Source organism: Schistosoma haematobium, chromosome 4 (genome assembly GCF_000699445.3).
Source record: "Schistosoma haematobium chromosome 4, whole genome shotgun sequence".
Lineage (NCBI taxonomy): Eukaryota > Metazoa > Platyhelminthes > Trematoda > Strigeidida > Schistosomatidae > Schistosoma > Schistosoma haematobium.
Genome location: NC_067199.1, coordinates 28,523,253 through 28,546,869, shown reverse-complemented (window position 1 = coordinate 28,546,869; position 23,617 = coordinate 28,523,253). Strand labels below are relative to the sequence as shown.

The 23,617-nt window shown below is 33.7% G+C and overlaps 2 protein-coding genes across 3 annotated transcripts in view; both read right to left on the bottom strand.

Annotated features, from left to right (window-relative positions):
- Positions 1-258: 258 nt before the first annotated feature.
- RAD50 (DNA repair protein rad50) lies at positions 259-15,737 on the bottom strand. Its single transcript, XM_051216148.1, has 5 exons — positions 14,306-15,737; positions 11,408-11,536; positions 10,967-11,357; positions 2,571-2,884; positions 259-1,061 (listed from the first exon to the last, which is right to left on the bottom strand). The coding sequence occupies exons 1-3, from the start codon at positions 14,554-14,556 to the stop codon at positions 11,309-11,311; spliced, it is 429 nt and encodes a 142-aa protein (XP_051066703.1). The 5' UTR covers positions 14,557-15,737; the 3' UTR covers positions 259-1,061; positions 2,571-2,884; positions 10,967-11,308.
- Positions 15,738-17,601: 1,864 nt separating this feature from the next.
- Positions 17,602-23,617, bottom strand: part of MS3_00007803 (uncharacterized protein) — a 31,340-nt gene continuing 25,324 nt past the window's right edge. The window contains exons 9-13 of one of the 2 annotated variants that reach the window (XM_051216147.1): positions 22,244-22,333; positions 21,623-22,046; positions 19,761-20,248; positions 19,237-19,399; positions 17,602-18,095 (exon numbers count right to left, since the gene is read on the bottom strand). In XM_051216147.1, the coding sequence (XP_051066702.1) occupies positions 22,301-22,333 (33 nt within the window). In that variant the 3' untranslated portion in view covers positions 17,602-18,095; positions 19,237-19,399; positions 19,761-20,248; positions 21,623-22,046; positions 22,244-22,300. The remainder of the gene's footprint in view (positions 18,096-19,236; positions 19,400-19,760; positions 20,249-21,622; positions 22,047-22,243; positions 22,334-23,617) is intronic. The other variant, XM_051216146.1, reaches the window with a different exon arrangement.

Genomic DNA, 23,617 nt, shown 5'->3' with positions numbered 1-23,617 from the left:
TTTCTTCACGACCACTTGTTTTGTCAATGCTTTTAATAAGAGAAATTGTCATAATAATAAACGGGTGAACTGTAGTTAATTTTTTATTAATTGTACATAAAAATAAACAAGCCAATATTTTATTTTACGAGCTTATCAACATATAATATTCCCAATAATTTGAATTATAGTACGAACTAAGAGTCCCAGAAATAACGAAATCGAATCAAGAATTACGACACAAGCACAAACGAATGTATTGTATTTGGAATTCGAAATCGAGCATTCAACAAGTACAAAGGTATCATTAGTTCGTTCAAACACCACATGCGCCACAGCTTAAATTGGAGTTTAGGTGTTTGTAATCAATCGTACGTCTTCTTCCCAAATTTATCCTGAGTCTGTCTGACATTGTATTGGATAAGGATTCTGTATTATCTAGAATGTACTCATTAGCATTAGAATTAACAACCGAAATTGTAACTGACTCACCTGGTTCCTGAAATTGTATTTGATCAGCATGTCGACTGTGTGTACTTAAGTCATTGATGTCTACAATTTGCACCATCGATTTTCCGACATTCTTCAGAACAATACCCATAGATGGTCCAAGATCATTTCCTCGATAGTATGTAACTTCTGCAGACTCCAAACATCTCATATTCGACCGAAGAATTCTTCCTTTCAGTAGCTTCGCTGGAGTCTCCTTCGTCACCGAATGCCTGGCATTTCTATATTGCAATAGAAAGGTATCTACTCCCCCTCCAGCTCATTAAATGTTGAGGCCGCTATAGAATCAATAGCAGTCTCTAATGTCCTGACAAAATTCTCTGCCTGGCCATTAGAACACGGATGTCTGGGAGCAGTAAACAGATGTTTGCACCCTATACCGTTCAACCAGGTAGTGACTGCATCTGCAGCAAAATGAGAGCCATTATCAGTCACTAATATCACAGGAACCCCTTCTCGAGTAAACACCTTTCTTAATGGTTGAAATGGTTGTGGACGGAATGGAAGAAGCTTTCGCTTAACAGGCTTCTGTGTCTAGTAGCAAGGGATCACCAAATCCTCCAGGCAGGAACCTAGGTATGTTAACAATAAAAGAGTAGAAGAAATTAGTAAATCATAGTGTGACACTATCCTTAGTCCTTAAGAATAGATCAAGTTGCCTCTTAAAGGACTCCTGGGAAGTCGCTTGGACTAGCTCGCTCGGCAGCGAATTCCAGCATTTGACAACTCTTAAAGAGTAGGAGTTGTGCTACAGTCCGTTCTGTTATGTTGTGTCTCCAGTTTCTGGGTGTTACCTCTTAGGTTAGTGTTGGAACTAAGCTTAAGCAGGTGTTTGAGAGGATGTCCAGACGTGTTAAGGAAACTATAAGCCATCAGAAGGTCACCTCTAAGACGTCTATACTCTAATGGGTAAAGGTTAAGTGAATGGAGGCGCTCTTCGTAAGGTTTAAATTTGAGTCCTCGAACTGATTTCGTGGCTCGCCGTTGGATTCGCTCCAGGGTGTCCTTATCCTTTTGGAATGAGGGGGGGGAAATACTATGTTTCCGTACTCTAAATAGGGACGGATAGAACTTGTAGCGTGGCGTCGAGTTGATGTTAACTATAAACACCGCTACAAAGAAACACGTGCCAAATGAATCAGAAGGCGAAGGTTGGACATAACCAAATGAATCCATAAAATCCCCGAGAAGCCAAATATCAGAAGGCAAGTAATGGACCAAGTCGAGTTATATTTGCTGGCGATCTCGTGGCATCGAGGGGATACCGAGACCGTGTCAGGATACAACCTTGGTTACAGAAGGTAACCGAATTCGCGCGAAGTTACAATCGTAGTGTAAGTAAAGAAATGGAAGCACAAAATAGCTGTCATTGGCACAGTCAAACAAATGCACGTTAAAACAAACACTGGTGACGAGCGATCACGTGAAAATGGCCTTCGTAAGGTTGTTGCCAAGGTTTGCGTACCGAATCTACTCGTACAAAAACATGTGAACAGGTAGATAACTCTCGAGGGAGAGAGACCTGTCGATGTTGCATTCGAGTTGACACCGGAGACAGCGTTCGCATAAATGCAGACAGTCGTTGGACGTAGTCTGATTTACCGAAATTAGGTCTGCTCCGCGGTGTGAAGAATTCTCCGGGCAGACGCAATGTCGTGCCGTATACCGGTTCAGTGGCCGAACATTGTATATCTGCCTTTAAGCTCGTTCTGATCCCTAAAAGAACGAGCGGTAAGGTTTCGTACCAGTTGTCGTTCTCGTGTGCTCGTAGAGCACTTTTAAGTTGGCAATGAAACAGTTCAACTTAACCATTTGATGCTGGGTGGTAGACAGATATGCTTATGCGTATGCATTCCGTACCAAGCAGCCGGGTCAGCGAGGAGAGTAGTTAATAGGGGAAGATTTCTCGAATAAAGCGTGGAATTCATCATCACGCGAATAAAAAGTAACAAGGATTCGGTACACATAAATGGGAGTCTATTATATTAATACTATTCTTATCGTTATCCGTCATGTCGAGTATATTATATATTAAATATGAAAATATACGACAGACGTGGATAGATAAATCATAGACTCACCGAATTGGCTTCTTTGGAAGATTTGATCAGAAGTTGAGGCGTGTTCCAAGATACGGGTCACCAATTGTAGCGTGCTGTCGTGTTGAGGTTAACTATGAACACCGCTACAGAGAAACACATGCCAAGTTAATCAGAAGGCGAAGGTTGGACATAACCATTTTAATATAATGGGAATTTTTCAGCGAATAACCAAATAAATCCATAAAATCCCCGAGAAGCCAAATATCAGAAGGCGATTAATGGACCAAATCAAGATATATTCGCTGGCGATCTCGTGGCATCGAGGGGATACCGAGACCGTGTCAGGATACAACCTTGGTTACAGAAGATAACCGAATTCGCGCGAAGTTACAATCGAAGTGTAAGTAAAGAAATGGAAGCACAAAATAGCTGTCATTGGCACAGTCAAACAAAAGCACATTAAAACAAGCACTGGTACAATTGGTTATAATAATAATTGTTTTTATTAAACCAGTCGTGTTCTCGTGATAAACGTGAGTCACTACAAATCCTCGAAAGCTTCCAAAGTTGAAAGAATATCTAACTTTTCCATCGCGACGCCAGTGTAATGTTTCGTATTATTTGAATTATAGTACGAACTAAGAGTCCCAGAAATAACGAAATCGAATCAAGAATTACGACACAAGTACAAACGAATGTATCGTATTTGGAATTCGAAATCGAGCATTCAACAAGTACAAAGGTATCATTAGTTCGTTCAAACACCATACAACATTCTTGCACATTAGTAGTTTTATTAGCAAACCAAGACTTGGAATATATTTTTTTCTGTGGTTGTTATGATATACTACACTAATACTATTTTACACAATAACACATTGTATATTACTAAGGTGCATGTCATACCTATCTTCACCATTTTTTGTTTTTGTTGTTATTAGAACCAGTGTTACCTCCGGACACTCTGAGGGGGGGGGTGTGAAGATAGGCATAATAAACTTATTTTGTAAGTAGTTTTTGATAGCATTTGCATTTATTTTGTTTATTTCCACAATCTGTACATTTATCATTAAACGATTGTACGTGTTGTTTAAGTGAATGACCTTGAACACACTTTCTGTTGTGTAACTTACATTGTATGACATACTATTGATTGCTAACAAATACATTGTTGCACACATATCCTTCGTTCTACATTCATTTGTGATTGAGTTAACTGAAGCCTAACTCAAATATTATCTACATTTATAGACTGTATTTGGGAATATATCATACCTTACATTGAATTATATTATTAGAGGGTTCATCAACTTGATTGGAATAATCAAACATTTATAATTGTGGATTTTCAGCACCGGACCAAATCCGAACACGCATAAATTCGGTGAATTTAAGCAAATTCCCTATTTTCTGTTGTATTTGTACCAATTAACTTATATACATTAACATTACTATTAATCTTAAATAACTTTGTTAATATTTTTTACGCTCGTACATTGTCTGGTCCACTACAATCTGAAAAGTTATAAATCGGTTCTTAAGACAAATATATCACTGTTGATTAAGTTTCGTATAAATAAAACAGGTTGATAATCTACTCACGTTAATACAAATCACCTTACGAATGACAATTTATAGATATGTAAGAAAATATATTTCGCGAAATATGCACATCAAGACTCAATCTGTCTTTCAATATTTACCCTGGCCTTCCCAGTTCTCAATGACAACTCAGACAAGCGTTTCGTCTACTCTTTGCAATGACACAAATGATTCCAGTATGAAGATGCGATTCAACGTCCATTTATTTCCTCGAATCCCAACTCCTCCAACGGGCACCAGTCTAACGATCAAAATGGAGGCACTGTTAACTTCAAGGATTAGTGAAAACCTCTCCATGATAGTGTCGTCAACCTGTGTTTCAGATTGGTAGTCAGTTTTGTAAAATGTCTCTCAACAATCGATTTTGGCGGTTTTTACGAATATTCTGTGGTGTACTTTATAAGTAGACCTATTGAAGATTATACTGCGAATCGTATAGCACATTTATATACTTATTGTTTAAATAGCTTACTTGTGGTGACAAACTTATTTTATAAATAGTTTTTCATGTTATTTGTATTTAACTTGTTAATTTTTCAGTCTGTACATTTACTACTAAATGATTGTACATGTTGTTGAAGTGTATGTCCTTGAACACAATTTTTCTGTCGTTTTACACGCATAACATGACACATGCTGTTATCTGCTAACAAACACACTACTATACACACCTCTTGTTCTCCATTGCTCGCGGTTGTGATAACTGAGCTCTAAATCGTCTACTGTCTACATTTATAGACTTGTAGCGTGGCGTCGTGTTGAGGTTAACTATGAACACCGCTACTAAGAAACACGTGCCAAATAAATCAGAAGGCGTAAGAAGCTCGTTCTAAATGACTCCATAAAATCCCCGAGAAGCCAAATATCAAAAGGCGATTAATGGACCAAGTCGAGGTTTATTAGCTGGCGATCTCGTGGCATCGAGGGGATACCGAGATCGTGTCAGGATACAACCTTGGTTACAGAAGGCAACCGAATTCGCGCGAAGTTACAATCAAAGTGTAAGTGAAAGAATGGAAGCACAAAATAGCTGTCATTAGCATAGTCAAACAAAAGCACGTTAAAACAAACACTGGTACAGTCACTTGATATTGTTTTTATTTGAATCTTTCCATTGATGTTTTTGGACTGAAATTAATCAGTCTCTTATTGGTATATGTGCATACTGTGCGTATGCCTCGATATTGCCTTAATTTACAAGCATTGTAAGCAGACTCAGTAGCTAAGTGGATAACGCGATGGCGTTTGAAGCGAACGGTACTGAGTTCGAGTCCCAGAGTGAACATCAACTCTGAGATGCAGGTACATCCAGCGGACGAGTCCCAAACAGGACGAAACGTGCGTCCTGGATTCCACTGCTAGCCACTATCCATCTTTGCTTACAAACACTGGTACAGTTGGTTATAATAATAATTGTTTTTATTAAACCAGTCGTGTTCTCGTGATAAACGTGAGTCACTACAGACTGTAGCCACATTTATATTATATTCTACGTTTGGCTATATCACTGGAAGCACAACAATCTTTCTAGAATCATTAATCATCTATAATTGTTAACTCTGGTACCAATCTCAATCTGAACACGTACAAGCAAGCTGAATTAAGTAACGTCCCTAATTTTTTTGTGTTTATAACGTATAACTGATATATTATAACATTACTGTTTCCACTCAATAGCTTTGTTATTATTTTTTCAGTTCATATATTGTTTGGTCTACCACATACTTAACGTCTATTTATTCTATTGAATACCACCAACTTGTGAGACGAATTCTAAACACCGATCTTCTGGACAAATACTTGAATCACGTTATCAGAATTCCGTGATGAAAAAAATACTGTGATTTACAAGACTTAAGACCTTAACACTGTCAACACATATCTTTGTATTCTCACCATCATTCGTGAGTGCACTAAGTTTAGTAGCTTCTTTAAATATTAGTTGTGTTATATGCTTAAGTATGAAACGGGTAAATACTTCAACGTTTAAAATCTAGTCAAAAAAATAATAAGGTACACTCTACACCATATGATCATATCTGAAGCATTGAATGTTGCTTAAACATAGGATGTCGATTGAAACACCAAGTGAAATTCCTCATTGGCCTTCGTTGTGAAATATTGAATTTAGATGTTCCCTAAGTCTTCACAACAACTGTTAGTTTTCGTCGTTTTGAATATCTTGTGAAAGTAAACTTATCAATGTTTTGAATCAATTTGTTTCCCTTCAGTACTGATCAATTTAGTGCCTCAGTTGGTCATGTTTTTTATCACTGCCTACAGCATATGCTATCTATCTAGAAAGTTACAAAATGAATAGAGGAGAAAAAGTTGCTTACTCTATCGTGATGGTGACATTTCGGTACATAAGCACTGTAAATATACAGAACCTAGGTGGGTTCATATTAAATGTGTTGAATCAATGGATACTTTGACATCTTTCTTATATTGTCAGTCATCGAAATTGATTATTTTCAGTTCCAATACAAATAAACTAGTTTTGTTAAAAGCTGAACACAATTTATTGCACTACCTGCTAGTTACTTTCGACTACAATGAAAATAATATCTGTAAAATATTAATATACTTACTGTATGTTCAAAAATGAAATACTTAGCCATTCAAATATTAGGTGAAATTTTCATCCATACAATGCTTATTTATGTGAATACCCACTTCCCTGTAATTTTACAGGAAGATGAATTTTATTTTTCTGTCGCCTAACTATTTAACCTTTACATTTCCAACTGGTGACAATTTCTTCACTCGGATCTTTTGAAGATTATTTCTCGGTTCAATGAATTAAAATTCCTCTTTTAATGCTTACCAACACGATACTTTTCACGGAAGAAATTCTATGGAGTATAATTTTTATTGATCTTCAATGTGAAGTGACACATTCGATCAGACAAGTGAAAATGTTCTGGTCATTACTGATGAACATGGTTGAGCTAGGTGTATATTCTGCTGGCTTTCCGAACTAATGATGCAACATATCCAGTTGTTTTATGATATTTTTATAATAATCACCTATGTAGTAATCAGTACTTAAGAGACATACTCCGCGTTCAAAATCAGTTTAGCGTCTAAATAGTCTCTGATGTTAATATTCCTGAACAGAAACACTTTTAGATCAATTAGGTGAAATGTTTTATGGCCTATCTAAAGCACCTCAAGCTTCTATCAGGAAAAGGTGACCCATTACATGCTGCTGTTCAACTACAATTCTACTGATTTATCATTTTGTTGAATGTATTCTAACTTCTACATCTATAAGTATCAAAAATGCAATAGCTTGGATATGCTTTGTAAAACGTTAAGTAAGGTAATAATTGAACAACTCATCTGAATAACGTGGTGTATGGTACAACTGTTTTTACTAATACTTTTTAAAATGATTTGAGAATGAAAAAGTGGTATATTGTCCTACTACATTTCTCACTCTAGACGTGATACTAAGAAAACGTTTATGTCATCAAACGCATTACGAAATACATAGGAATTACATGGGCGAAACTTGCCAAAGAAAAAGCATTTACTAAACTTGTGCTCATCTTTGTGATCTGCTTCGCAACTTCACAATGAATTGTTATCTGTATAACCTTGAGTACGCATTGGAGTTATCAAACTCGTTACCTGAAAACAATCGCAAATCATCAGCACAAGATCGGAATTCATAGTATGCTAATGTTCACTCTCGATGATAAACAGAAATACATTTTCCCAGCCATCTTAGTCTACATTATGTTAGAGTGTTTATGAAAAACAGTATTTATATAAATTCAATTTTACAACTAGAGATGTTGTTTAGATGAAAAATGATTTGCTACCCCATCCTCTTCTCAAAATACGTAACTAACAAAAGTGTTAAAATGCAGTTGACCAACATCACATTTCATATAATTACGATTTAAACCGTCTTCCTGACCACAAAACAGGAATAACATAATGAATATAATATATAACTCTATTAAAGTTCGGAATCCACTTCCACAACTTCTCTAGTTATATCCGTGTTCTAAATGAGATACATTTCGTTTCACCAGCTCATAATACTTAAAATTGTTTAACAGAGATAGGATTCAATAAGTGTTAAACTGTCTTATACAAATTAAGTGCACTCAATCAGTTACTTGGTCACACTAGGTAATTAGGCCTGATATGACAGGCTGTTGTTGTATATGAACGTTTCAAATGTACTTGTTCAAACCAAACATGTTATCACTTGACATAGGCTCAACATACATTTCATTACAAAAGGTGTAAATCATATTTTGCCTAATTTCTATCCAATTTTCAGACATGGGACCATATATCGAGCAGATAGCATACGCAAAACCACTTGATGCATTGTTTGGAATGGGATCCGACGGTGGTGTAGTGATGAGTAAGGATTACGGAAGGTGGATTTCAATTAACTCGTTTGAGTATCAATATACTTCCACAGAAGTCATCACTGCAAGTACGATATCATGGATCCCAGAGACAGTACACTTTTTGATTTATTTTGCATGATGCAGGTGGCTGGGCAATAGGATGGTGATTTACTGTCGCCATTTTAAAACATCTGTGTAATCTAGAGATGACAGTTGACAAAGTCGTATGACCACTTTTAGATTAGACAGTATTTCTTTAATTTCGAGGAATATATAACAAGCCATATTCGTTGCGATGAGTATTACTTACAAAAAATGACTTGATTGAAATGTCAACTTTAACTCCATAGGCTATTGACTCTGGGTTGATGAATGATAACTTTCTTCCCAATAAATGATGATATACAGTTTTTGTTATTTCCCTAACATCAAAATACAATGGGTCGATTAACTGTTCATCGGTTTTGCTGTAGAACTACCGAAATTTAGCACTTGGTATAACAGGAATTTAATTCTTCATAAATTCTCCCAATTATCAGTGAAACGAATACAGAAATGGTGTCTCACTACTGAATTTCTACTAAATACTTGATTAACTATAATGCAGACGCAACATACATTTAGAAAAATAGCATATTTGAATCCGCGGTTCGTTTTCTCACACTAGAAATGTTAATTAAAACTCAACATAACTCAACGAATATCAAGTGGATTTTAGCCTAGATTTCCATCATTAACATTCCTCCCCTTGAATAAACTTATGTACATCTCTTCCAGTTTGCACCAACGAGATTTATGTAAATCATCTGTCGGTTAACTGGGCTTATACATGCCTAAACATCAAGCATTTTTAAACACTCAATTGTATCAACTGCAAAATATTTGCTTCGTTTAGATATTTGTAGATTCTAAGTGTGTTATATAACATTGTATGTAACAATGTGCTGTTTAATTCATTTCGATTCATACTGAAATCACATTGCTTAGTTTGTTTCGGATATTACTGTCTATTAAATCGCTTGTTCATAACACTTTACCCATCTAGTTTATTATGAATAACGATTTCAGGTTAAAAACAATAAACAATTAAATCAGATGGGTTTTTGTGGGGATTGTAGTAATTTCAATGGTTAAGATCATGAGTCAGTGGTTAAGTGCTCGGGCGCGAAACCAGTAGGTCCTGGGTTCGAATCTCGCAGGGGGCGAGGTCGTGGATGCGCACTGCTGAGGAGTCCCACAATAGGACGAAACGGCCGTCCAGTGCTTCCAGGTTTTCCATGGTGGTCTAGCTTCAACTGACTCATGATCTTAACCATTGAAACAATTAAATGTTCGTGTTTCATATTCACTAATAAAATAATGGAAAAACTTGAAAGTTAAAGAGAAGCTCTTAAAGATCACATTATTTTTTTCTTACTGCAATATGCAGGAATCTACAGGAACGCTTCATTTTTTCCTGAAATCGAAAGTTATTTAAACAATACTTCCGTGTTTATTTGTGGCTATTCACTTTCTTTCTAACATGCTATCATATTAGGCATACCTTGAATTATACATGTCTTTTGTAGATAACAATTTTGTACTTACGCATAGATTCTGATCCAAACTTCCTTATTCATATTTTTATTGGTGCATGGGTTTAAAAAACTAATTCAAATGTCAAATATGTGTTTAGTTTGGAGATACATTTTATTTCTTTCGTGTGAATTGTTATTTATTTGCAACACATGAAATGCTGTACACGATCGTAAATGAATAAATTTGAAGTGGTATTATTTCGGAAAAAAAGACAAACTTTAATCGCAACGATGCAACAGATTCATATTTTATTCACATCTTACTGATGCTTAAAATTAAAGGAAAATTCAAAGAACTTTCACCCAGGAAACGGTACATGGTGAACAGAACTGTACGGTGGCACGTTTACGCCAGGCGATAGGATTATTCTTTCTTCAAAATTAACACAATTTGACTGGTTGTAAGTGTTTTGAAAGGTTGTAACTAACAGTTTTGCTATCATCAAAACCTATGATCGTCAATTGACAGTATCATCATTTTTTATTTCCATAAACTAGCACAATTTTCCATTTCAAGACTACTAATATTTCGTGCAGTAGATAACAACAATCGCTAACTCAAAACACACAACAAATGACCTTATTATGAATTTATAGGTATCAACGCCGAGGGTTGACTTGATAGTTTCAAATAAATTGAGCATTGGGTAGAAAGTTAGTAATAAATATTTTTTTGTTATATCCCAATGAATAGAAAAATTGTAGTTCTAACGTTTCGTGACTTAATGTAAGCCACCTTTTTAGAGTAAATAAATAACCGAACTAAATCATTCATGTACTCTGAAAAATTGATTTAAATTAAGTCACGAAATGTCAGAAGTACAATTTTCCTACTCATAGGGATATAACAAAAATATAATTATTGTGGATATCAACTCACTATTAGCTTATTTTAGGATTGCATTGTATTCACATAATTTAGATGGTTAGGAGATCCTGTAAGCTTAATTTGAGCTGATCAACAACATGGTCCACAGTATTATGAACCTACACACGTCTGCACTCATTTTTAGTTTATCGGTCAGAATTTACCTTGTTTACAGACTAATAATACCTGAATAAAATTATCATATAAAATAGAAAAGTACTCACATCTATCAGAATAAGCGTTAATTGTTGTTTCATATACAATGAGAGGAAAATGAGCTAGACAATAGTGATTTAACAAATAAGAAGTTCTCATGAAATCATTTATATAATTTAAATAAACAATATGTATATTTTAATGAAAATGTTCTCCAATAGGGACTTTTCTAATTTCTGATAAACCTCTATAAAAAAGAAAATTAAATTTGGTTGTGATCTATTTATTCCGACTTACTGTGCATCACGTGATAATAGGAAAAAGTTTTCCACGTAGTCTGATCTACCAAGTAATTCGACGAAATCTTCATCATGTGTGATAACGATTAACTGAAAGTTTTTCTGACGGCTCCTGTTTTTTATAATTCTAAATAAAAGAAAATAATATTGATCATGCTCGGAGAAATCTTTTACTGAACAGTTACACACAAGCATAAGTTGTTGGCTTGTCAACTGAGAGGATCAAAACAAATCTTGCAACAATTGCAAAGGGACAAGGAAAATTTCTCATTCTTGGAAACTTAATTTTCCCGACCAAATAGGTGAAATAAGGGCAAAGTATTCTACACCTTTAAATGACTCAACCGGTAAAACTCATCATGACGTTCGCGTACTCTATACAGATTAAAATGTGAAAAATTACCATACTGTGATTTAGAAAAACATACAAACAATATTATTTTCGATTAGATCCTCATCAGGCTTTACTCTAATATACAGTAATATTTGTATGTATGTACGAAATTATTAAAGCAATCAAAGTATTTTATGGGTCAATGATAGCAGTGGAATAGATTACATGAATAAATATAAGTGAAAAGTACAAATTCGTAATGGGATGACAGGTGTACTAGTTGTGATAAGAATAATAAACGCTTGAATCAATCTTACATAATAGGAAATAGGTCAATGATTAGGAAAAATATAGACACTGAAATTACATTCATAAGAATTATAAAATTATGTAATAAGAAGTGTTCAGATAATTGGATCGTGAAACGTATATTTGAGAAAAAAACAACTTTAAATGACCTATTTCTGTCTACTACATGAGCGCTATCGACCAAGTGTGTGTTTATTTTATCGACTGAGCGTATCTTCCTAGTTCTATTTGTAAAACATTTTACTAGATTTCTCCTATAATGAAGGTCTACAAAGCTCGGTTCTGTCACACACATGTCATCACACTTCCAATTCGTACTTTTCACTTATTTTATCTATTCATGTAATCTACTCCACTGTTATCATTGACCCATAAAATACTTTGATTGGCTTAATAATTTCGTATATACATATAAATATTACCGTATATTAAAGTAAAGCCTGATGAGGATCTAATCGAAAATAATATTGTTCGATTATATATGTTGTTATAGATTGAAATATAACCAATTGTAAAACTTGACAGTACAAAACACTACTTCTAATATATGCATAAATAAAACAGAACAGAACTAACAAATTTTAACTTGTTTTTTGATTGATCACATAATATTCTTGTTGTTCCGTTGTACTATTTAAACCTGGATTAGTTTTGATTTGGTTATTTATCCTCTGAAGAAGTGGCTTACACTGAGTGACGAAACGTCAGAGAATTTAAATTTTCTACACATTGGGATATTACAAATATATCAATTTATTTATAAATTTTAACATTGTTCGGATGAAAACAATCAGTAAGGCTATACAAAACTAATAATCTTTAAATAAACCATTTGGTATAATTATCCACCTTCAAATCAGTAAATACAACCAATATGAACTGGAATGTTAGTTTCTTTTAAAAATATCTGTATATGTTTAATTTTTTAGAATTTATTTGTTTATTTATTACACATGAAGTTTCCTTAAATCATTCCAGTACTACTACTAATATTGCCGTAGTGAACGAGGACTTAGTGAAGATAACTGACTTATTGTTTAATACAAAATCGCAGCATGTTTTGGTAAAATATGAAAACCATACATTAAGTACATCATTTGCACATCCCCCTTCAGTTGTCCTTTAAATGATTCATGATTCTTTCAGATTCATTGTTATTACGGTAACTGTCTGTTTAGATTTCTGTTCTCTTCAATCCAATCTTCTTCTGCCAGGCATTCCACTTCTGATTGGTGTCACGTACTACTTATATCAGTCAACATAAGTGGCGCACGCCACACTACTATCACCACTACTACATTACCATGATGATTTAATGAACTGGATTTCATTTTCGACGTTCTTAATGCAAATCATTTCAAGCGATAATTGGAAGATACTTATAAAACTATGTTGTAATGTTATTATTTACTTAAGACTTAACGGTAAAACTTCTGTTAATTAAATTAGAGGTGCGTACTTCCACAGCGATTACAAGATAAGTTTCATTTATATACAACAGCAAAGGATGGTTTAAATTTATTACTTCCCGATTAAAAAATTGGTTATAGTACTAAAATGAGAGTTATCATTCAGACCTGCTTTGAGTATTCACCTTATTCAGGTACGAAATGCAGTAATCTGAATAATTGACAACACAAAGATAAATAGACAATAAACTTTGCCGATATCATTGTAGGCAAAGATAGATAGTGGCTAGCAGTAGGATCCAGGACACACCTTTCGTCCTATTTGGGACTCGTCAGCTGGATGTACCTGTATCCCAGAGTTTACGTCCTCGCACTCGAACTCTGTACTGTTCGCTTCAAACGCCATCGCGCTATCCACTTAACTACTGCGTCCTGATAGCCACTTGCTTGTGCGATGGAGTGAAGTTTAAATTCACTTGGCATCGTTTACTTGAATCTTCCCATTGGTGATTCCACTGCTAGCCATTATCCATCTTTGCCTATAATGCTCGTGAATTAAGGCAATATAGAGGCAATACGCACAGTATGAACAAATGCCGATAAGAGACTGATCAATTGCAGTCCTAAACATCAATGAGAAGATTCACGTAAACGATACCAAGTGAATTTTACCGATATTAATTCTGAATACCAAGCCAGAATAAAAAACTTTCACAGTAATACCAATACATGACACTAAGTTTTATGTTTTAAAACTTTAATGACCTATTTTGAATATAGTCGTATACTTCAAACCGAATTACTACGTAATTCCTAATAATATGCGCCGCTGAAAACCACTTACTCTACCAGAGCATAAGCTAAGCTTTCAATATTTTCTCGGTCGAGGTTTGTCGTTGGTTCATCAAGAGCAAGTACTCCACAATGTAGGCAAAATACTTCAGCCAGTGCTAAACGGATGATTAAACTGGCTAGAACTTTTTGCCCAGCTGAACATCGTCCACGCATATCTAAACGGGCTTCGTTATTGCATGAAGTGTTGTTTTTTGACTTCGGCCGAGAAACTGACATGCTTCCTGTTGTTGTCTTCACCATAACCACACGGTAATTATAAGTTCTTCGCGTTCTGCAAACATTCAAAGCAGCAGCTGTATCTTCTTCGCTACATATCTCAATGTAATCGATGTCTGAAAAGTAAAATATAAATTATGGTTAGTACTTAGTCCATCAAAAGTCAGTACTCGATACTGTGGTATGAAAAGAAACATGATTTCATATTTCCCTGACTACTATTAGAAACATTTTGAAATAATGACTAAAAAGTTTTTCTTCAGCCTAGGTTATATTTGGTCCTTATACTATTAATAAGACATGATAAAACATACTTTCGTGAAAATCCTAGACGAAAACACGGAAAAAATATTTATATATGATGTGAAATTTAACTATTATACACGCGAAACTACTAGCAGGAAATCCATGGAATTCGTTACTTGGTTCTTTTCACATAACATATAGGTCATGAAAAACCTCACGTTTACAAGACTTCTATTAGCAAAGTTGAACAGATGAAAGGTCACAACTACCCTTTACTATAATACGACAGGTTCATCACTTCGACATTTTGCCATGAAAACGAGGTAACTGTTATTTTCTATCCATAAAGAATATGACAATAATTAGAAGATAGAAAAACATGCTTACAATCAAAAATGCATAGTAGATACCAGAGAAAAACTGTTTCGTACATATTCAGTAAATGATACAAACTGAATTACCAAAGAATAAATACTGTTATTCAATATTTACTTGAATGACCAATCAATTGTAAATAAGTCTCAGCCCTGGGGCAGGTGAGTCGCGGCTCGAGTAGCTCAGTGAAGACGTCTCTGACTGTGAAGCTAGGTGACATGGTACCGAATTCATTAGGGAGCATCAGTTCCCTCATGACTACAGGCACGCCTTGCTGACGAGTGCCAAATAGCACGAAACCATAGGTTTCGTGTCGATTACCTCCAACCACCATCGTACATCTCAACGTAGTGCACGCAATGTTGAATCACCTAGACCAATGGTCATATTTCAACTCAGTCTATAGAACTGAATCTACAACTAAGAAGGATCCGGCACACATGTCATTCGTCGGTATCCAGTGTCCAATCAGTTGTAAATATACATTTAGTAGATCCAATAAGTATTTAAAAAAGACTGCCAATATCAAGCATTTCATTCAAATATAATTGTAGCTTATCAACTTTAATTCAAATTAATTATTATTTTTGTTAATAAAATCAATAATTTACTGAACATTATAAAAAAATAGCTTCTTTTGGGTTAGTTGTTGTTTATTTTCAACAGCTTATGACATTATTACTATAGTTAGTGGGTTGTTATTACCACCACAAAATGTATAACCAATTTTCTATGGGGAAAAGTCTATATTTGTTATTGTATGATATTGACAATGAACTCAAGCCAAAGGGAAATCTCTTCACTAATTTTAGATGTAACAAGTCAGTAGGGATGTTATCTGTTTTTCTAAACGTTTTAGACAACTAGAAAACATGATCATATGGTAAAGTTTGAAAAGATATTGTGCATCTACTTTAAATCTTGAATAAATTAAACTGACGAAGGTTATAAAGATTTTGTAGGTGAGAAGTTTAATTATTTGAGACAACATATTCAAAATTTCTTTTTCATAAGAGTCTTTCATGTACGTCTATTTCTGTTGATTAGTGCGTCGATCAAAGATTGAATACTTCTGAACTGTGATCTCAATGTGAGGTCTTGAATAAATCCATTTCTAAAATGTAAACTTAGAATGTACTGATAGTTTTTAAGGAATAAGACTACATTTTTCGTTTCATGAAGATTGTTCTCATCAAAGCATTTCAACGCATATTGGTTAGTTTAGTAAATTATCAATCATATTCTTTCATCGGACTAGAGTTTAACTGTAGATCAAAACATTGTCACTAACTAAAGTTAATTTAGTAGGATAGACGGGTTGCTTTGGTGATGTTTTTCAATTATATTCCCAAAATATTTATATTTAAAGTCACTAGATCCTGCCTTCCAAAACAATTTGAAAAGTTTTATTTTTATTAGAAAACAAGAATAACACATGGAAAATTTTTTATTGAAGTTGACAAATGATTGTTACCACAAGAAACTGTAGTTCTTACATAATCTATCCCTTAATTGAATGGTAAATTCTGGTAAATAAAAAATTAGCCAAAATAAATAATCGATATATATTTTCATAAGGGGTTTTGTGGAGATGTTTTAGAAATTCCACTGATTGAAATCATGAGTCACCTGAAGGTAGACCACCATGGAAAACCTGGAAGCACTGGACGGCCGTTTCGTCCCACTATGGGACTCCTTAGCAGTGCGCATCCACGATCCTGCACTCCGCGAGATTCGAACTCAGGACCTATCAGTCTCGCACCAGGCGCTTAACCAACTAGATCAATGAGCCGGTATCCAACGGTGTTATTGTCTAACTTCAACCAATCCACGATGTTGCGCCATCGTACACCATTGTCTTCAGTGAGTGGATATCTCACAACAGACCTGGTTGAACTCCACTGGTAACGGCTTCTCACTAGAACTTCAGGAGCGTCACTTGAAGTCAGTCACTAGTGAGCAGATGATTATTATCAGAAGGGGTTTTGTAGAGATTTTTTAGAAATTTCACTGATTGAAATCATGAGTCAATTGAAGTTAGACCACCATACAATACATTCGTTCATGCTCATTTAATACTTATTTCTGGAATTACTAGTTTGTACTATAATTCAATTGCTCTTAATTATCACTAGTACTCTTTGGTTACAAATGTTAATCTTTAATAACCTCTCTTTGCTAAAAACCTTTGAACAATTATAATATGCTTCAATTAAGAACTCACCTATTCATGAATACATTGAACAATTTCGCTTTATCTACTAGTGTTTCTCAAGCATATCTATTGAAGTATGATGTTAATCATTAAAACTAGTGATAAAAAATGAAAAAGATTGATAGATATATTATCTGAATTTTATATAAGATAAGACCGATTCCAATAAAAAGGAACCTATTTTTAATCGAAATTAAAAAGAGTATTATTATGATCTACTTTTTTCTATAAACAGCATATGTTAAACCTAATTTAGTGAGAAGTGAACGATTATTGTTGTTGAATAAGAAATCGCAAAATAGTTTATTTAAAATAAATTATTTCCTACTGTGTTGAAAAGATTACTTTGCAATGGGAATAAAAGTGAAAGAATAGATAATACATGAAGTGATTTAGCAATATTGTTAACAATATTGATGTTAACATAGAATATAAGGTGACATTTGAAAAGTGTCATTAATAAGTATACATAATAAAAAAATAGATTAAGTAATATGATCATGTAAAGTTATCTCGTAATATAATGAGAATAATTCTGGTATTAAAAACTCATATTATAATACAATAATAAGTTCGTTAAAAAGACCAATTTGATCTATAGAAGCTGATAATTACGACGAAGTCATTTCATCATTATACAATCTAATGAAGAATATTTGGTTAGAACACAGTATTTGTTAACATGAAAAAATTCCAGTAGATGTTGTTTGCATGCATAGTTAAGTTTCTGAAATTCGAATTAAAAAGGCAGTAAATTAGACTGAGGTTGATGCAATGTGCAGTTAATATAATGGACTTACGAACTGAAACAATAAGCAGAATTAATCCGGATATAGGTAATGATTTAGAAATAAAAGGAAATATAAAATTCATAAACTTGTTCATCAAAATGACACATTTTAGTAATTAGAATTCTATTTTAAGCATAGTCCTATTAAGTGATTCTATTAAGTTGTAGAAACAACTGTAACTCAATTTATAGGAATCGTATTAGTTGAGAGGCTTAACAGTGTTACTGGATATGCTTGTATTAGCATGATTGTTTTATTTTAAGAAAATGAATGTAAGGTTTGAGTGACATTGCAACCAAATTCTTCTTGTTGTTTAGCAGGTGTTACCAACTAGTACTCCTGAATCGTTTTGATCTCGAAATAAATTTCCATTTTACTGATGACAAAATTATGGACCATCCCAAAGCTCTCAATGAAAAAGGTGAATGTATATATTATCGTTTTGAAAATGTGTAGTGCAGTTTAATGTGCTTAATTGATTCAGTTGATTCTGATGGATGATTGCAAATAAGGAGGCAGACCAGTTTTTCAGAAGAGGGAAGTCATAGTTTGAGAAACCAGACAAGTCACATGCCTATAATTATATACTGTGTCAAGATATAGTTGAGATAATTAAACAAGAAACGGTTATTCCGCGAACTGATTATACCTTTTATCAAAGTTCGGACACATATGTGTACATTACCATTCAATTCGCTAATGAGGCCTGCCTGTCATTCGTAGTATTCTCATTGACATAGCAAGGTTGGATTCACCAAGCACAGGAAGCAAGCACAACAACATTTGATCATCGCACATCGTAACACAACTCAGCTAACTAGGACTCGCTCTTACTGTAAATTTCTAATCAGTTTTAAGGCTATAAATTGATTTGAAGAAGAGCAAAAGTAAAATGATTTAAGAAATGTTAAATCTAAACCATAAAAACTTACATTTATTGACTGAGATAAATAAAGTACAAGTATTTATGAAATACTTTATTAACTTAACCAATCAACAGACATACATAACAGTAAAGAATGAGATTAGAAGAATATTGGAAAGTATATTTATCAGAAATACATGTTAATAACTTACTTGAGTTATGACTATTGTTCAACATATATCGTGACCAAATATTATATCGCTTTATAGCACTGGATAAAATATTCCGTGGAAATCGTTTTCGATTATTTGACAAGTCGGATGTAACAGGCGATATGTTAGTGACAGCCGAATCAACAACATAAGTCAATGTTTTCTAAAAAAACAACAATTATTTCAAGAACTTTAATAATACTAATCTTTATTATTATTATACGTAGGAGGACATACAATTAATATAAATAGGAATAATCTGAATTGAGAACCTATTTTGAATGTACTTAAAAGTTAAAGTGAATATACAGAATAAATGATCGAAAAAAATTACCCATTGGCACTAATATTCTATATTTCAGTAAAATGATGTAGTGTTTTTTTTTAAAAAAAACGTCACTTAAGCTTATTTAGAATTTTTGGATCGAATCTAACATAACCTTAATCACGTTAGTCTTTGAAAAAGTCAAAGTACAACAACAAATGGTATGGAATAACAATTTAAAATATTCAGAAAATCCTACTTTTTGGTTCAACTGAGAAACAGGGAGAGATTCGTACGGGACTTCTATGGGCATCACAGGTCCAAGAAACGTAGAAGATTTGAGAGGAAAAGTATTTGGAGCACACTGCAAGCCAGAAGCTGAAACATTTGGTACTCTCGAAAATCTACTGAAATTTACCGCGTGCTGTCTACATGTAGACCAAGAACATAATGGGGTGGAACAACTGTTGGAATAAGAGGGGCATAAAACGGAACGTGTCGCTTGAGTAGGCATACAAAAAAAAGGAAGCAACGAGAAATTTGAATCTGAATGAGTTGATATGGAGGTTGGAATCTCGTTCGGAGGCAGAGCTGGTAAGTTTGTATGTCTCGGATTAAACTGCAAGCTAGTTCTTCCAAAGGAAGTATCAGCAGGAGCTTTGCATTGCGAAAAGATATTCGATAATGGATTCACACGCGATGAATTTGAATGGCACATTTCGCGTGTATTATTTAAAACAAGGGAGCCTGAATTTTAGTAGTGGCAAAGGAAAGAAAGAATCACATTTAATGAGTTTTTAACTGATTAGTTTAAAAGAAAAAATCGTTAAGGTGACCAATCACCATTTGATTGGTATTGATTTTATTCTTAACTGTAAAACTTACATATTATTATGGAACCTTAATAAGGAACTAAGTGAAGAGAAATATTTCTTCACTTATCTTGTGTTTCAAATAATATCTCTGTAATGATACTGGAAAAAAGAGTAGTCACAACCCTTAAAATAAAAAAATCGGTTGTAATGTTAGAGAAATCGTGATTAAAATACTGTTTGCGAAATCTCTGAGACACGATATCATATTGAAGTGCTAGTAACAAGAAGGAAGTGGGATACAGGACTGGAGCAAGCTATGAAAGAAAGCCGTGTGAAATAACTCGAGTTCGTGTCAGATGCAATTAAGCAGAAACTATCGACTATTTAATTAATGATACAAATAGTGGAGCTTAATTATTTTCTATTCCACTAGTACAGTATAAAAACAAATGAAAGGGATATCAATCCTATAAACGATATCTTTGTGAGTACATATCAGCTGTTAAATATTAATGAATAGCGTTTCTCAAAATAAGGCATGTAGTTAATTCGAGAAATGAACCCAGCTGAAAGTCTTAAGAAAATGAGTCGAGATAATACAATGTAGGTTTGAACAATGTTATGAGTTTTCCTGAGTCCAACATCAGTATCCGTAATTTTATAATTCATATAAGAACATTGAAAACAAAACTGAATGAAGAGATCTCTTTCCAACGAATCTATTATCAAGATATATAATCATATTCATGAAAACTTTAAGATTTTGATTCTTTAAAGAAGGATTTTAAAAGTAATATTAAAATCAATGTAGGTTGGTTAAATAATTACGATCAAGGACAGAACTCCTAGTCATCCTCCTTTCATATTTGTAGAACCAAGGGGGAATATCTTCCTATATTCGTGATGAAAGCGGGTACTAACTACACGCAGTTCATGTACCTTCGTCCAAAGGAATAGGTGAACCGTACATTTTTAGCATTTCGGATTTTGTATGTTATGATGTTTACCGATGTCAATTTTGAAGTATTTATATAATGGTTTACATATAGTACCAAAAGACTAACTACGAAATGTTATATATAAACCAGTCTTTTCTTTTATGTTTGGATCAGAGTTCTGAACGTTTTTTAATAAATAAAAGGGTAGTGCCATATTTTTAACTGTAGAGCTCTTTAAAATATAAAAAACAGGAAATATGTTTTGCTTTTTGATGTCTAGAATCACTTAATGTTATAGAAAAAAGGTTTAATACACTAACTACACACGAACGGGACAACAGTAAAATGTTAGGGTTTAGAAGACTTACCATTTACATGATTATTATCACGGATTTTGGAGGTGTACGGAGAATTTGAAAGATTCGGATACAAAGTTAAATTATTAAGTTGCTGTACAGAATCTGTTAATTCATAATGATCTACATGTGAGGATAGTTTGGTAGGAATAAAACCAGATGAAGAACAATGAGGAAGTGTTTTGTAAACAAAGGCATCGTTAACTTCAGCATAAACGGTTGAACCATTATCTAATGTTTGGTGACCGTTAATATGGGACAGATCATTTTTAGAACACAGGTCAGTTATCGACTGATTGAAAGCTGTGGTTGTTGATAATAAATTTTGGTCGTTGGATAATAACGGAGACGGTGAATGAGAATGAGCGGAATCGGTACGTGGATGAGGTCGTTTAGGTCGATTAGGATGAGGACGACGTGAATCCAGTTCTAAAGTCTGCATAAATAAGGTAAAGCGAAATCGTTATGTTAAATGTAAACATATGTATATATTCACACACAGAATAGAACTCCATTACAACAAACACATCCAAGCTTGGAAAGAAACTTTTTTGAACAAGGTCAACAAACAAAAAAGGTTATGGAAGACAACAACAAGGAGCAGAGAAACACGATGACCATCCAGTTACTAACCTAATACACAAAAACAACAAGTGAAAAGTAAATGCTAACTTAAAGTTGTCATTTTCATCATTGAAAATAATTTAGTGGAAGTTTTAATATCTGAAAACAAAAGAAAGCACAAACAGTAAAATACATAGTTAAATTATCACTGAAAACAACGAACTGATAAAGAGCAACCCAGTATAGAGAATAATCTACACTTATTGAATTTTATTTCTATTTTCACTTTGCAATCACGAACCGACCTTATTTAGATAAACATAGAAAACCTGTAAGCACTGGACGGTTGTCTCGTTCTAATACGGGACTTCTTAGCAGTGCTTATTAGCGACCCTGTACCTGGTAATCAAACTTAGAAACCTCGTTATTGGATCCGAACGCTTTACACCATTGAGCAGGGATCAAATAGTGTACATGTCTAATTTCAACTAAGAAGGTAGATGATTGTTTCACATCCGACATAGTTAAACTCCATTGATTACGGCCTCTCAATAACTAAGATCAATCCGCGGTTTAAAACAATGAAAATTTTATTAACTATACAAATCCTTTCATAATTTGTTTATATAGTGGACAAGTAACCATATTTTGACAGTAAAAACTAATAAACAAAAATCTACACTCCTATTATTTCATTAACTCAGTCAATAATGATTAAGAAACTGAACAAAGATTATAGATCTGACTTGATGATAAATAATGCAGTTAGAAAACGCATGGATATTTGTGGTGATATTTGTTGTTGTTGCTATTCGATTCAGTTATTAGACATGTAAGTTCAAACGATCATATTTAAGTTTTTCGCGCGATGAAAATATCACAAATTCGTGACTTGAAAAGTTTCATATTCACCAAACTTCTAAGAGTTGTTTGGGAGAAAATAAGCACTTCCAATAACTCTAAAAAATTTTGCTTGTAAATTTTGTAAGAAAATTAGTACATTGAATAACCTAGATTTGAATGAGGATTATGAACGTATGAAAGTAGAAACCATATCATAACTAACTATAAATTAATAAAAATCTGTTAGCACTAAACAATCAGATGTTTAGAAACAATCCTTACAAAGAGGTTTAAGCTATTTTTGATTTTTAACTATATTAGTTCCCACATACAAGTAATGTGTGACGATTGTATTAGAGTTATTTAAAGTATTCACCTAGTACTATGTTAATTAAAATGGGAATTTTATTTTAAGATAAATTTTACAACATATGCCTACGTCAATCATAATTCATTCGAAAAAACTCATGTATTTCACAGGAATTTTTTAGGTCTATCGAACTAAACTGAAGTTCTATCAGAGTACAAGAGAAGAAACATTTGGGATAAGCTTTTCAAAGTTGAGTATAAATTATCGAATCCTAGCTTATAATATTATGG